The sequence below is a fragment of the Trifolium pratense genome, linkage group LG3 (assembly GCF_020283565.1).
Source record: "Trifolium pratense cultivar HEN17-A07 linkage group LG3, ARS_RC_1.1, whole genome shotgun sequence".
Classification (NCBI taxonomy): Eukaryota; Viridiplantae; Streptophyta; class Magnoliopsida; order Fabales; family Fabaceae; genus Trifolium; species Trifolium pratense.
In genome coordinates this window covers 29,704,478-29,718,610 of record NC_060061.1, presented here as the reverse complement: position 1 = coordinate 29,718,610, position 14,133 = coordinate 29,704,478, and the positions used below count along the sequence as shown (strand labels likewise).

Sequence of the window (14,133 nt, the reverse complement as noted above, 5' to 3'; positions counted from 1 at the left end):
CAATTAAGAAGGGTGATTCCGGATCAAAATTGATCCTAAAGTCCTAAACCATCACTCTCTAATTGATAAACCAATAAAAAGGCACTAAGATGCTGCGGCAGCTGAGAGAAAAGAAAAAGGGGGCGGCTGAGAGAAGAGGATGTGGATTCTATCTTAGGTTCTTTGTATCTCTTTTTAGTTGAACATGGATTTGGATCCTCTCCTTCACTCTCCTCTCCATCTCTCTCAATCCTCTCTATCTCTCTCTTAATCTCACTCTCTCTCACTATTATTTTAAAATTTTTTATTGAAGAGAGATTGAAATTAAGAGACAAATAGAGAGGATTGAGAGAGATGGAGATGAGAGTGAAAGAGAGGATCCAATCACAGTTGAACATACATTTGTAACTCAATTGGTATCATATCAATACTAAATAAAATTTATGTCATCATCGCATTAAATATGCAGGGGTTGGGATTTAAAGTACACTCCCTTCATTATAACAACAACTACTAAAAAATTATGTTCAAGTTGTTACTGGGTCACTCTATGACGAATCGTTTGGAAAAATTGAATTCGATTTCTCATAGAGACAATTTTTGATCTAGTTTACTTTAACTTAATTTTGGAAGGAAAATGCGAAATTATTTTGCAAGAGAAAGAAAAATTGAATTCGACTCCTGATACAAACAATTTTTTTGGGTCAAGTTTTTATATGTTTCTTTATTCCTCCATAATTTTTTATTAAAAATCAAACAAAGGTGTAAAGTTTCATTTCAGACACAGGTTTTAATAGCCACACAAGATTCAAATTCTGTCTCATTCTGTGTGAATCTAATCTAATATAATAGAAGAAGTGAAACAGAGAGAGAAAAAAATCAAAATCAAAACATGTCTCTTAATTCTCCATTGATTGTTGAAGAAACAAAACAGAACAACAAACAAGAAGAAAGAAGAGAATTAGTTGAAGAAGTTAAGAAACAGTTATGGCTATCAGGACCATTGATTTCAGTTACTCTTTTAAATTTTGGTATCAATCTTATATCAGTTATGTTTGTTGGTCATCTTGGTGAGTTGTCTCTCTCTGGTGCTTCTATGGCTACTTCTTTTGCTTCTGTCACTGGTTTCAGTTTATTGGTTAGTTTTTCTCAAACTTGTTCTGCTCATCATTTAGTTAACTATTATTAATGTGAGTTTGTGTGACAAATCATTTTTTGCAGTATTAGTAACTATCGTTAATTTAGTATTTCAGAATAACTAATGTATTAATGCGGCGCGGCTTGTTGCTCGTCTACCTTATTGTTAATTATTATAATTATAATAATATATAGTAGTTCAAAGGAAAAAAAAAAAACTATATGTATTAATGCGAGTTTGTGTGAAGTGCGGTACCAGAGGTTGAGTCTAAGTGTAAAAGGTTGATAGAAAGAGTTTGTTCACATATAGTGTCTTGGAATGATTTTTGTAAGGAGTATGTGTTAAGAGTCTCACATCAGTTGAAAGATGGCCCGAAGATATGTATAATAACCGAGGGCAATTTTCAACTTACAAGTCGGTTTTGTAGGGTTGAATTAAGTTCAACTCTCAATTCTAAGATGGTATAAAGCCTCCTCCACAATCTGTTGGGCCACTTGCTATCAGATTTTCGCTATCATGGCGGGATGAGTGTGTTAAGAGTCCCATATCAGTTGAGAGATGACCTGTTTTTTCAAGTCTTGTCACTCTCACCGCCCTTGGCGATTATAGTTATGTTGTGATTTCTGTCTCGCGGAAAATCAGTCATAAACATGATTGGTGCAGCTGCAGTAGCAGTCATAATGCTAACAAAACGATTGCAAACTCCATTTTTTGGACAAGTTTTGCAAACTACGGTACATTTTAAAACCATGTTTTCAATACTCAAATAGAATAAACTGACTCCCCTTCAAAAGTTTTTTCTTACCTTTCAAAAATAAATTAAAATTAGGATCTTTACAATACAAAGTTGTCATGATTTTAATAGCACAATTACTACAGAAGTATTGAAAATTTTCTGAGGTTCACATTAATGAAAATTTTCTGATCCAAAACCCTAACAGACGTATGTGTCTGTGTCTATAAAAAATGTATGAGTCTTTGTAATTACATAATCCTGACTTATTATTACATGATTATATCTAGTTAGAGTTGATTAGTATCTTTGGAATTACAAGATCCTTGCTTAATGTTATCATGATCCACTAAGATTCAGCCTTTATCACTTTGCTCAAAGATAAATTCAAATTATTTTTTTTGGTGTAATAGGTAGGAATGGCAAGTGCCTTGGACACATTATGTGGACAATCATACGGCGCAAAGCAGTACCGCATGCTCGGCGTGCACATGCAAAGAGCCATGTTCATTCTCATGATCGTCGCGATTCCCCTAGCGATTATTTGGGCAAACACAAGATCCATCCTCACATTCCTTGGCCAAGATCTGGAAATATCTAGAGAGGCAGGGAACTACGCTATGTTAATGGTTCCATGTCTTTTTGCTTATGGTCTTCTACAATGCCTCAACAGATTCTTACAAACTCAAAATATTGTATTTCCAATGATGTTTAGCTCTGCGGTTACAACATTACTTCATCTTCCTCTATGTTGGATTATGGTATACAAGTCTGGATTAGGGAGCAGAGGGGCTGCCATAGCAAATTCTATATCCTATTGGGTTAATGTTACCATATTAGCACTCTATGTCAAGTTTTCTCCTTCATGTAAAAAAACATGGAATGGCTTTTCTAAGGAAGCACTTGCACTGAACAATATACCAATTTTCTTGAAGCTTGCCATTCCTTCAGCTGTAATGGTTTGGTAATCACCTTCGATCTTATACTATTTTGACAAGAAAAATACTCGGTTCATTTCATCGATAATACAAACATTCAATACATGTAGGAATATTATAGAATTCAGGCTTATGTATAGACGTGGCTAGTCTGACTAAAGTGTGAGCGGCCACATTTGCTTCCCTCCTAAGGAACTAAACATGAAAATTCTTACAATAAAAAATATGTCAAATTATGGTAGCCCTGAGAGTGCATAGGAGGTGCGCCCACACAAGGTCCATTTTTTCAGACATTCAAAATTTTAAATTAGTATGTGTTTGTGCTTGCGAGCGTGCGTGTTTCTATGCGTGCATGCGTGTTACTTATATAAATAATTGGGCACCAAATTTATACTTCTCACATAGTACTCAAAATCTCATGAACGGCCCTAATTCTACAATCTTCTAAAATATCCCTAAATTTGAAAATAATTGTAAGAACATAACATATAAGAATGGAACTTTATGTAATGTTCTGTTAGTTTTCTAAACATTATTTCATTTTCATTTCTTTTTAGAGATTCTAATGTTGTTTCCATCTTTTTATTATCGTCATCATGGCGAGCAGTTTGGAAATGTGGTCATTTGAGTTAATGGTTCTCCTTTCCGGTCTTCTTCCAAATCCAAAGTTGGAAACATCAGTACTTTCTATCTGGTTGGTTTCGTATTCAAAATCATCTTCGATATTATTTTGACATTACTTGGATTATAATTTTCAGTAACCTTTTGTTGGTGACTTGGTTTTGTCAGTTTGAATACATCAGCAGCTGTTTGGATGATCCCATTTGGACTTAGTGGAGCTATAAGGTTGGTATTTCTCAGTTCTTGTGCAATTTTAAATTCAGTGCAGCCTAAATATTTTACTTAAGCCGAATCTCTCGAGATATTTGTTCTCATTCTTGTTTTGAGGTTAAAAAATTGATGTTGCTTTAGTTTGTGTGTATAGTTTCATTAGTGATTGAATGATTCTTGCAGCATTCGTGTTTCGAATGAACTTGGGGCTGGTCATCCACGGGCCGCACGTTTGGCAGTGTACGTCGTTGTAGTGATTGCCATTATTGAAAGCATCGTAGTTGGAGCAGCGATGATACTAATTCGCAATATATGGGGCTATGCTTATAGCAATGAAGAAGAAGTTGTCAAATATGTAGCAAGTATGTTGCCAATTCTTGCAGTATCCAACTTCCTGGATGGAATGCAATGTGTTCTTTCAGGTTTCTCTTATTCCTAATAACTTTTTATTTATTGTCTTCATAAGGGCTAAGTCATAAACAATGAGAGACATATCATACAAAATATGCTACTAGTTTTGGATGCTAGAAGTTGGGTATAGTATAGCTCATAATTACTGAAAAGTGAATAGGTCGCTCGAGAAAAACGAGTCTTGAGCTTGATTAATAGAAAGATGTGATTTAGGAATAATCTTGTGAACTAGACTGTAGAGGTAGGAACTCTGGGCTAAACTCTGTGATCAAACTTCGTGTGTTCTCTGTCTGTGTTGCTTTCGTATCTTTTACTTTTTAACCGAGATGCAGTTCTAATGGTACAAATTAATGAAATGATACCCTTCTACTATGATTCAGGCACCGCTAGAGGAGTTGGTTGGCAAAAAATCGGCGCGTATATCAATCTGGGATCATACTATTTAGTTGGGATTCCAGCAGCCGTTGTCCTAGCTTTTGTATTGCATATTGGTGGGAAGGTAATTAAAAAATGGACCATTCTACTTTGGCGAAAACCGCGATCATATAATTTGGTTTAACCTTCTAATACATAATGTAGGGGCTGTGGTTGGGGATCATATGTGCACTCATTGTTCAAGTTTTTTGTCTAACGATCGTTACAATTCGCACTGATTGGGAGAAAGAGGTGAAATTCTTTATTTTTCTTAATGATTTCTTTCTTTAATTAAGTCATGTGTTGGGTGCTGACATGACTTTATTTTTTCTCATTCCTTTTATTCAGGCAAAGAAGGCTACTGATAGAGTTTATAATTCAATAACAACAGAGAACTTAGTCTCATGAAGAGTATTTTTTTTTTTTTTCTTGTAAAGAAATTTACACATAGCCTATCAAACAAGCAACAATAGAAAAACCTTTTAGTATTGGAGAATAGTTTTGAATGATCCCCACCTAAGATATCACCTATCTTTAAAACTCTCAAATTCATAGTATTTTCCAATAAATAATTACTACATGTTGTTATTATATTGTATCTTATATTATTAAAAAATTGTTTTTTCTTGACTTAATTTTAGTTTTGACACTAACTCTTACAGGAAATATATAAAAATTTGAGCAGGGATATGGCTCAACGATTATAATCAATTAGATTTAGGCTTGTGGCCAACCAAGTATACCTCTCAATTTGTACTGTTTTTCCATGGTTCAATCAATCATTTTATGACTATGAACGAATACCAATGTCTTATGTTTATAATAAAAGGTTTTTTTTTTTTTTAATAGAACCCAATGTTGAATACTATATATTATTTTAAATTAAAATCAATATATCATTTCTTTTTACAATAACAAACTTAATTAACTTATATCATTTAGGAATACAATTTGGCATCAAATCAAACACACGAGGACTAGTCGTATATATAGCCGCCCTAGCTAACTTATGGGCTACCATATTAACTTCCCTTCTAGAGAACTAAACCAACGAGTTTGAACATAAGTTTAGTAAAAAAAAAATAATAAACCCAAAATAAGATAGATAATATGTTGTCTGTTGAAACTATCGACAATGCTCTTAGCATCCAAATTAAAAATAACACCGTTCAATCTCACTTCACCTACCCATTTAATTGCTTGGAGTAAAGCAAAAGCTTCACCTTCTTTGACCATAGGTTGGGAGCCTTATTTGACAATAAGTTAGGAGGCCAAGCACAAAGTTTTGACTCTAACAAAAACATCCATCATACCCGTGTCTTTAACCATTTTTAAGAGACAAATCGAAACATTTTGTCTTTTCCTCTTTGTATTTTGTTTCACAAAGATAAATAATGGACACAGGACAAAACACCAAAGTTCATATCTCCAATCTCCTTTAATTCAAAAATCATGACAAGATTTAATATTAAAAACAGAAAGAACAAAAGTTGTTGAGGAATTGAAGGTGTAATAATAGGTAGTAGAGCCTTTAATTTTTTTATTTTTTTTAAACTATCATAGTTAGTTAATATTTTTCTTCTTCATCAGGGGTTTGATTCTTTATCATTTTACTCCTCCGTCCCATAATGAGTGAGCCAGTTGACTATGTCACACATGCCAATACATAACTTTGACGATTAATATTTTTAATTGTATAATAGTAAAAATTATAAGAATATGATATTTTGAAAATATTCATCGAGATGAATCAAACAACATCTTATATGCTAATATTTGTTTTTATTTTGTTAGTAGAAAAATAGAGTAAAAGTAAGATATGTGAATAGTATATATAGTCAAAATGACTCACTCATTTTAGGAGTGAGTGAGTACACTTTAAGTCTTTTACCTCTTAAGTCAAACCAATTAAATTACATAAAACGTTTAATAGAACATCTTGATCGAAAGTTGGCCACTACCACTAGTTTCAATGTAATGGTGAGTTTGTTTTCCCTTTATTAGTTCAAAACAAAACTTAGTTGATCACTTCTTTGAAGCTAGCGGCGGGGATAGGTCAAGTCGGCTAACATGAGACTACGGTCAAGTCTACTCAATTTTAGCTGAAATTCGATTTTTTTTATTTTTTTTTCAAAATAGAGAATATTGCAAAAAAAATATAAAGAAGTTAGAGTACAAGCCACAAAAAAAAAGTCTATTAAACTTATTTGAATAAATATAAATAATATTTTTTCATTACTATTGTTATATTAAATTTTGTATTTTGTACTAGATTATAATTTATCAACTTTTTCAATAATTTAAACTTATTACTCTACATTAGTTTTTTTTCATATTTAATCCTACTAGTTCAACAGGTTGAATCAGTCGGTTTGGTCTGGTTTTAAAAATGTTGGTTTATATTACATATTTTGCAGTCATGCATCTTTTATGTGGAATTTAATGAAACTCGAATTTTGCAATATAAAAATTTGTTTGATTTAAAAATCATGTCAAATTTTAAAGAAGGCCATGGTGATTAGTAAATTAATATGATCTTTTGATTATATCAAAATAAATGGTGTATCACTAAAATCATATTTTTGTTGGATAGAAAATTTTATAGAATTTTAGGTTGGAGAGAGGAAAGAAAATTGAAGAAGGAAGAAGAAAATATTGTTTTAGTACTTTCAAGTTTTAACCCCTGCAACTTGCAATTTTGAATTTTTTTTCCTGTTTTGTTATCTAACAAAATGAATTTCTTTTTTTGAACAAGCCAAAATGATATATATATATATATATATATATATATATATATATATATATATATATATATATATATATATATATATATATATATATATATATATATATATATATAGGGGTTTTCTAACTTAGACCCTTAGGTCTAAGTTAGCAAGGTGCACTTTTTCAATTGGACCAAAATACCCATTCTTTTCAATTAATTAACCAAAATACCCATTAATAGACATGGATCCAGTGTCGCGCGCGTACCGAAGGACCATGGTTACAGACCGTTGATTTCCATCAGACAGCCAAGATCTGATCTCATCAAGACTGTCTGATCAATCAGACAGCCCAGATCATCCTGATCCATCAGATTCCAGCGCGTGCGCCACACTAGATTACACCCTGGAGAGAGAAAAATTTGCTTTTTAAAAGTAGGACACGTGTCACACAATGGTTGGCTGGACGTGATTTTTGTTCATTTAATACTTTGAACTCAATTATTTCGTTGTAAATTAATTTTTTATTATTTTTTTTTATACCAAAATTCATAATTTTTTTTTTCTACAAATAGAGACTTGGTTCGTTTGATTTGGACACCGAAAAAAAAATGCAATTTTTCACTACCTTAATCTCATTTTTTGTCTACTAAATACGTTACTTGTGTGTTGTAATTTAACACGCACCACTCAACCAACTCACTGAAACCATTATACCAGGAAAATAGTAGATAATATTCTGGAACTTTTGGTATATTTTATGAAATTTTTGGAGAGCTGAAACTATTTTTAGTTAATTAAATGAGATAAAACGGTAATTAAAAACTAATGTTTGCTTCTGAAACCATTTTACTGGTAGAATTGTTGCACATAGTTCTATTCTGAAACCATTTTACTGGTAGAATGGTTTCAATGAGTAATTTATTAATTGTGTTTGCTTCTGAAACCATTTATCTGGTACAATGGTTTCAGAGAGTTGTAATCTGAAACCATTTTGCTGGTAGAATGGTTTCAGTAAGTTGATTATTAGTTATTTGCTTCTGAAACCATTTAGCTTGTAGAATGGTTGCACATAGTTGTACTCTGAAACTATTTTACTGGTAGAATGGTTTCAGTGAGTAATTTATTAATTGTGTTTGCTTCTGAAACCATTTTGCTGGTAGAATGGTTTCAGTAAGTTGATTCTTAGTTATTTGCTTCTGAAACCATTTAGCTGGTAGAATGGTTTCAGAGATTTGTACTCTGAAACCATTTTCCTGGTAGAATGGTTTCAGTGAGTTGATGTAAGGTAGTGAAAAATGAGATTAAGGTAGTGAAAAATTGGGTTTTTTTTTCTGTGTCCAAATCAAACGAACCAAGTCTCTATTTGTAGAGAAAAAAAAAATTTGAATTTTGGTATAAAAAAAAAATTAAAAAATTAATTTACAACGAAATAATTGAGTTCAAAGTATTAAATGGAAAAAAATCACGCACAGCCAATCAGACAGCGACACGTGTCCTGCTTTTAAAAAGTAGATTCTTCTATCTCCAGGGTGTAATCCAGTGTGGTGCACGCGCTGGAATCTGATGGATTCAGATGATCTGGGCTGTCTGATTGATCAGACAGTCTTGATGAGATCAGATCTTGGCTGTCTGATGGAAATCAACGGCCTGTAACCATGGTCCTGCGGTACGCGCGCCACACTGGATCTGCGTCCATTGATGGTAATTTGGTTAATTAATTAAAAAGAATGGGTATTTTGGTCCAACTGAAAAGGTGCACCTTGCTAACTTAGACCCAACTGGGTCTAAGTTAGCAGCCCCCATATATATATATATATATATATATATATATATATATATATATATATATATATATATATATATATATATATATATATATATATATATATATATATATATATATATATATATATATATATATATTAACAAAAATAGTATTCTCAACACAAGATGTGCTAAGATAGACTACCAAAGTTTACAAATAGTCACATAAAGAAATACAAAACAATCATACAAGGCCCAAACATAGCAAAGGACTAGACCACCAACTATGGTAGTTTGAGACTAAAGTAACACTCATCGTCTTCAACCACCTATATGAAAAGAGCTTGATCTTGTTCAACATCTGATGAGGAGTACTAGTTGAACCTCTGAACAATCTATGATTTCTTTTCGTCCACACAACCCATACACTAACAAGCCAAATGAGTTGCAAAAAAGACCGACGTGCTCTAGATCCACCAGCTGATAAAGTAAACTGAACAAAATGATCCCGGATAGAAGTGGAACCCGTCGATGAAATGCCAATCCAAGTGCGAACTAAAGCCCAAATAGAACCAAAAGTACTGCAATAGATGAATAAGTGGTAGGCTGACTCGGTCACCCCACATCCAGAAACACTGTGATGAGCTGCAAAAGATAAAATGCCTTGAGTGACTAGGTTTGACTTTGTGGGTAACCTGTCACGCAATAAACGCCACACAAAGATGGAGACCTTCAAGTGAACCTGAGGATGCCAAATGAGATGCTCCGCTTCGTCTACAATAATCGAATCCATAGTAGTCAGAAGCTGATAAGCGCCCCGGACAGTGTAGCCTGTATCAGGGTCTGGCTGCCACTGCCACATATGTGAAGTTTGTACCTGTAAAGAAATGATAGAGAGTAACGACTGACACTCCCCCAACAAATCCTCCTCCAGGCCTTCAGTTGCCTCCTTCACACCCAAGCTGCCCTATCCATCCCCCACCCTAGAGAGAACATCTCAGCCACCGTATGCGATTTGGTCTCTACCAAAGCAAACAAGCGCCCAAACTGCTCACACAGAGGAGTCCCATCCATCCAAGAATCTGTCCAAAAAAGAGTATCGGACCCGTCTCCCACCCTCCTAACAACATGGTCACCGAACCACCTACCTCCTGACTCACCACAATGATCCACGCCTCCCTCCAACTCGTAATCTCTCTCCCTCTACCCCATACCGAGCCGCCAACACTCTAAACCACAACCCCTCTCTATCCACTAACATCCTCCAACACCATTTACCTAAAAGTCTCAAATTAAACTCCCTCAACTGCCTAACCCCCAGACCTTCATACTCCTTACACAAACAAATAGTTTTCCAATTTACCCAAGCGATTTTCCTAAAATCCTCACCCCCCCCCCCCCCCTAAATAAAAAAAATATTTTAATTAAAAGAGATTCAATATAGGAAATGATACCTGAGGGAGCTTTGAAGAATAATAGAGCATAGACAGGTAAAGAGGTCAAGACAGACTTAAGTAAAACCAGACGACCACCAAAAGAAAGAAAACGACTCTTCCATCCAGATAATCTATTCTTTATACGAGCCAACACCGGTTCCCAGAAAATCAGACGCCTCGAATCACCCCGAAGAGTCAGGGAATATAACGAATCTATTCTTTATAAGAAGGAAAGGAATATTTCCCACTTTACAACATAGAGCAGACGCGGCCTCGCCTAACCAAGAGTCAGAGATATTAACCCCCACCAGCATACTTTTATTGAAATTAACCTTTAAGCCAGACATAGTCTTAAACAGCACCAAAGCAGCCCACAAAGCCCGAACATTAGCCCAACTTTTCTCCCCTAACAGAAGGGTATCATCAGCAAACTGAAGGTGCGACACCGAAATCGGATCACTCTCCCCAATCCTATACCCCGTAAATAAGTTATGTGTTACCATAGCCTCCATCAGAACATTCAAACCCTCAGCAGCCAAAAGAAAGGAGATAACAGATCTCCTTGTCTAAGACCTCGTTCAAGAGAGAATTCATCAGTTGGGCTGCCATTAACAAGAACAGATTGAAGGTGTGAAAACACAAGAAGGGGGGTTGAATTGTGTTTTAAGTAAGTTAAAACTTTTTCAAAGTTCTTAACTTAACTAAGCTCGCAGCGGATAAAAGCAATAACAATAACCAAGATCAGAGAGAGAAAAGCACACAACAGATTTATATTGGTTTCTCTCACAAAACGAGAGTAGTCCAGTCCCCTTGCATTTCCAAGGGATTTCACTATAATCACACAAGATTACAATTGCTCAAGCACACAGCAAGAGACTTCACCACAATTCTCAAGCACACAGCAAGAGACTTCTCAAACTTACAAAAGTAAATAAAGTTCAATGATTGTAATACAAATGCTATTAAGACAACCTTTAAGATAAAATACAATGAGTACAAAAAGACTTCAGAGTATTTAGACTATAAGAGTGAAATTCTCGGTTCAGAGGTTGAGAGCTTGTATTAGCAAATGAGGAATTGTTCGTGCGTATTGTTATATGTTGCAATTCACTTCTTCTAGTATATATATTACTGAGAAAGAGTCGTTGCAAGATAACCGTTGATGGAGATAACCTTTTGTCTTCATGCATCTGTCTTAATGCAGTTTGGATGTTACTAAAACTAAGTAAGAGTTTCAGTAACTTTGACCATGTGCAGAGAAGACTTTCCTTATTCAGCTAAGAAGTCAGACAAGTCATGTTCTCCCTTATGGACAAACAAAATGTAAGTAGCTGTTCTGATCAAGGTTGAGAGGTCCTTTTCTTCATTGGTAAGAGAGTTGACCTTCAACTACGAATCTTCACATAATCCAAGATAACATCAGAGTTTGATTAACTTATGAGTTATCAAGTTCTGAGGACTTCATCTTCTGATACATGTAACTTTTGAAGATTCTTATCCTCTGAGATTCTTGAGAGACTCTGAGAGATAACTTCCGAGTTGTCTTCAGAGATTGCCTGTATCTAAGTTCTGCACACTTAAAATAAATTTTTAGTATCTCCAATTGTACATTTAATACTTTGTTATCATCAAAACCTAATAGATTTAGGGGCAACAATTTTTAAATCAATTTTGTTCCAACATTGATGCAGTAGTTGTGCCTACACACTCCCTAATCCACTTCCTCCAAAGAGTTGGAAACGTCATCTTCTCCATAACCACATCCAGATACCCCTAATCCATTGAATCATAAGCTTTCTCAAAATTCACCTTAAAAAGCATAAGTTCTTTTTTAGCCTTACGAACATCATCTACTACCTCATTGGCAATGAGAATACCATCCAAAATTTGCCTATCCTTTACAAACGTCGTTTGAGACTCTGAAATCACACTACCAATAACGAGACGCAACCTATTCGCCAAAACCTTTGCCAAAATTTTGTACAAGCTTCCAACCAGCAAAATTGGCCGAAAGTCATTCAGCCGTTGAGGACTGTCGACCTTTGGAATCAGAGCGATGAAAGTAGAGTTGATACCCTTTGTCAGTTTACCATTCCTATGAAAATCAGGACAAAACGCATTACATCACCATGAAGTTCAGCCCAAAAATTCTTAATGAAACCAAAATTTATCCCGTCAGGACCTGGGCTTTTATAACTATCACAGTCCCACATAAAGGATTTCACCTCTAGCTCTGTGAATGGCTTGGTAAGACTACTACTCTAATGATGGTTCAACCTTTTAAACAGAAGATTATCCACCCCGGGCCTCTTGATCAGTGCATTTTAGTGCACTTTTTAATCACTCTGTGCTATGGAAATTTTACGACTTCTCTCGCTATTTTAGTGTTTTTATCATGTTTTGTGTTTAGAGTCTAATTTTGCTATTATTTAAGTTTTGCTATTTATTTTCGTAATAAACAGTAATTTGATACATTCTCATTGCGCAGACTATAACTTGAGCTAGGAATATCGGATTAAGGCGCGGTCAGTTGCATTGGAAAGATAAGACAAAGCGCTACAACTTTTGCGTTGAAGTCCAAAGCCAATTCAGAGCGCAAAGGAGTCATATTTACTCGTCAATGTCTCAGACTTGCCAAGATTTAATTATTTCCAGCATAACTTTTATTTTTCGGCCTAATTGTTTTGTGGCCCATTTTCCTCGATGTATAAAAACGAAATTCTGACAGAGTCAGGGATTATTCATCATTCACGAAAATAAAACAAACCCTAGCAGCCACTGCCTCATGGAGAACTAAACAATTATTTTCGATCCATTGGTGTATGGAATTTTGTTCTTGATTCTTGAGGTTCGGTTTTATTATCAATTCATATGTTTATGCTTATCATATATCAATTTTTGTTTCTCCTTCTTTATGTATGAGTTTGATACAATTGATGCTTAATTATTCTGTTTCATATTCATACTATCGAGACTATTCGAATTCATTCATCGCTTGTATAAATTAATTTGAATAGAAAATTGATATATGCTTTTTCGCTTGTAAAAAGGGATGAATGAATTATTGTTATGATTTTATCTTTGTTATCGGTGACGCTTGATCTTCCCCATAGTCAATTGAACACGTTGGTGCTTAATCAACGATTCTTTATAGAATTGATTTTCGCTTGTTAAATTAGTTCTATAATCAGCCAAGCATAAACTAAACGAACAATCTTATGAGAACCTAGGATAGATGATAAACAAGATTTCCTAAAACCAATGGATTGATTACTTTTATATTGATTAAATTCGTCATCTCTTTTATTGTGTTCACAAATCGAAAACCCCCAATTTTACAGCTTTTAATTCGATTCTAACATTGTTAAACTGATTGTGAGTCCTTGCGAAACGACCAAGGTTAACTACCCTTGTACTACTATTCTTTTGAAATTATTTTGATCACGAAACGACAGTGATCACCTCTCCACATTGAATTTCCTGAAGTGATCCGCAAAATGTGTAAACACAGCCTGCCGAATAGGAGACACTCCCTCTAGAGTATCCACACCCACTGAATCACAGAAATAGCATTCCTTCTACGACGACCTGCCAAGACCGAATGGAAATACTTAGAGTTAGCATCTCCCTCCTTGAGCGATAGCGAACGAGACTGTTGCCAACTAATATTGGCATGCAGCCTAGAGAGCGAGTAAATATCCGCAGTCTCCCCGTGAAGCTCTGCTATCTCATCTCCTGACAGATCCTCCTCTTCCCCCTT

General features: G+C 34.7%; 1 protein-coding gene across 3 annotated transcripts; it reads left to right on the top strand.

Moving 5' to 3' along the window:
- The first annotated feature begins 96 nt into the window (after positions 1-96).
- On the top strand, positions 97-13,176 carry LOC123914361 (protein DETOXIFICATION 16-like). 3 transcript variants are annotated; one of them, XM_045965483.1, is made up of 9 exons: positions 423-1,117; positions 2,264-2,814; positions 3,396-3,482; positions 3,578-3,634; positions 3,803-4,041; positions 4,411-4,529; positions 4,610-4,696; positions 4,793-4,855; positions 12,862-13,176. In XM_045965483.1, the coding sequence occupies exons 1-8, from the start codon at positions 872-874 to the stop codon at positions 4,850-4,852; spliced, it is 1,446 nt and encodes a 481-aa protein (XP_045821439.1). In that variant the 5' UTR covers positions 423-871; the 3' UTR covers positions 4,853-4,855; positions 12,862-13,176. The 3 variants fall into 3 exon arrangements, with proteins under 3 accessions (XP_045821438.1, XP_045821439.1, XP_045821440.1); XM_045965484.1 differs by lacking the exon at positions 12,862-13,176 and adding an exon at positions 5,107-5,188; XM_045965482.1 differs by lacking the exon at positions 12,862-13,176 and having other exon boundaries at positions 97-1,117; positions 4,793-5,022.
- Positions 13,177-14,133: the final 957 nt, after the last annotated feature.

What these genes read in the sequence shown, in the direction of transcription:
- LOC123914361 (XM_045965483.1), top strand. Translation starts at nt 872, where the DNA reads ATGTCTCTTAATTCTCCATTGATTGTTGAAGAAACAAAACAGAACAAC. An exon ending in TCACTGGTTTCAGTTTATTG is followed by an intron (nt 1,118 to 2,263) that starts GTTAGTTTTTCT and finishes TTGGTGTAATAG; the next exon opens with GTAGGAATGGCAAGTGCCTT. An exon ending in AATGCAATGTGTTCTTTCAG is followed by an intron (nt 4,042 to 4,410) that starts GTTTCTCTTATT and finishes ACTATGATTCAG; the next exon opens with GCACCGCTAGAGGAGTTGGT.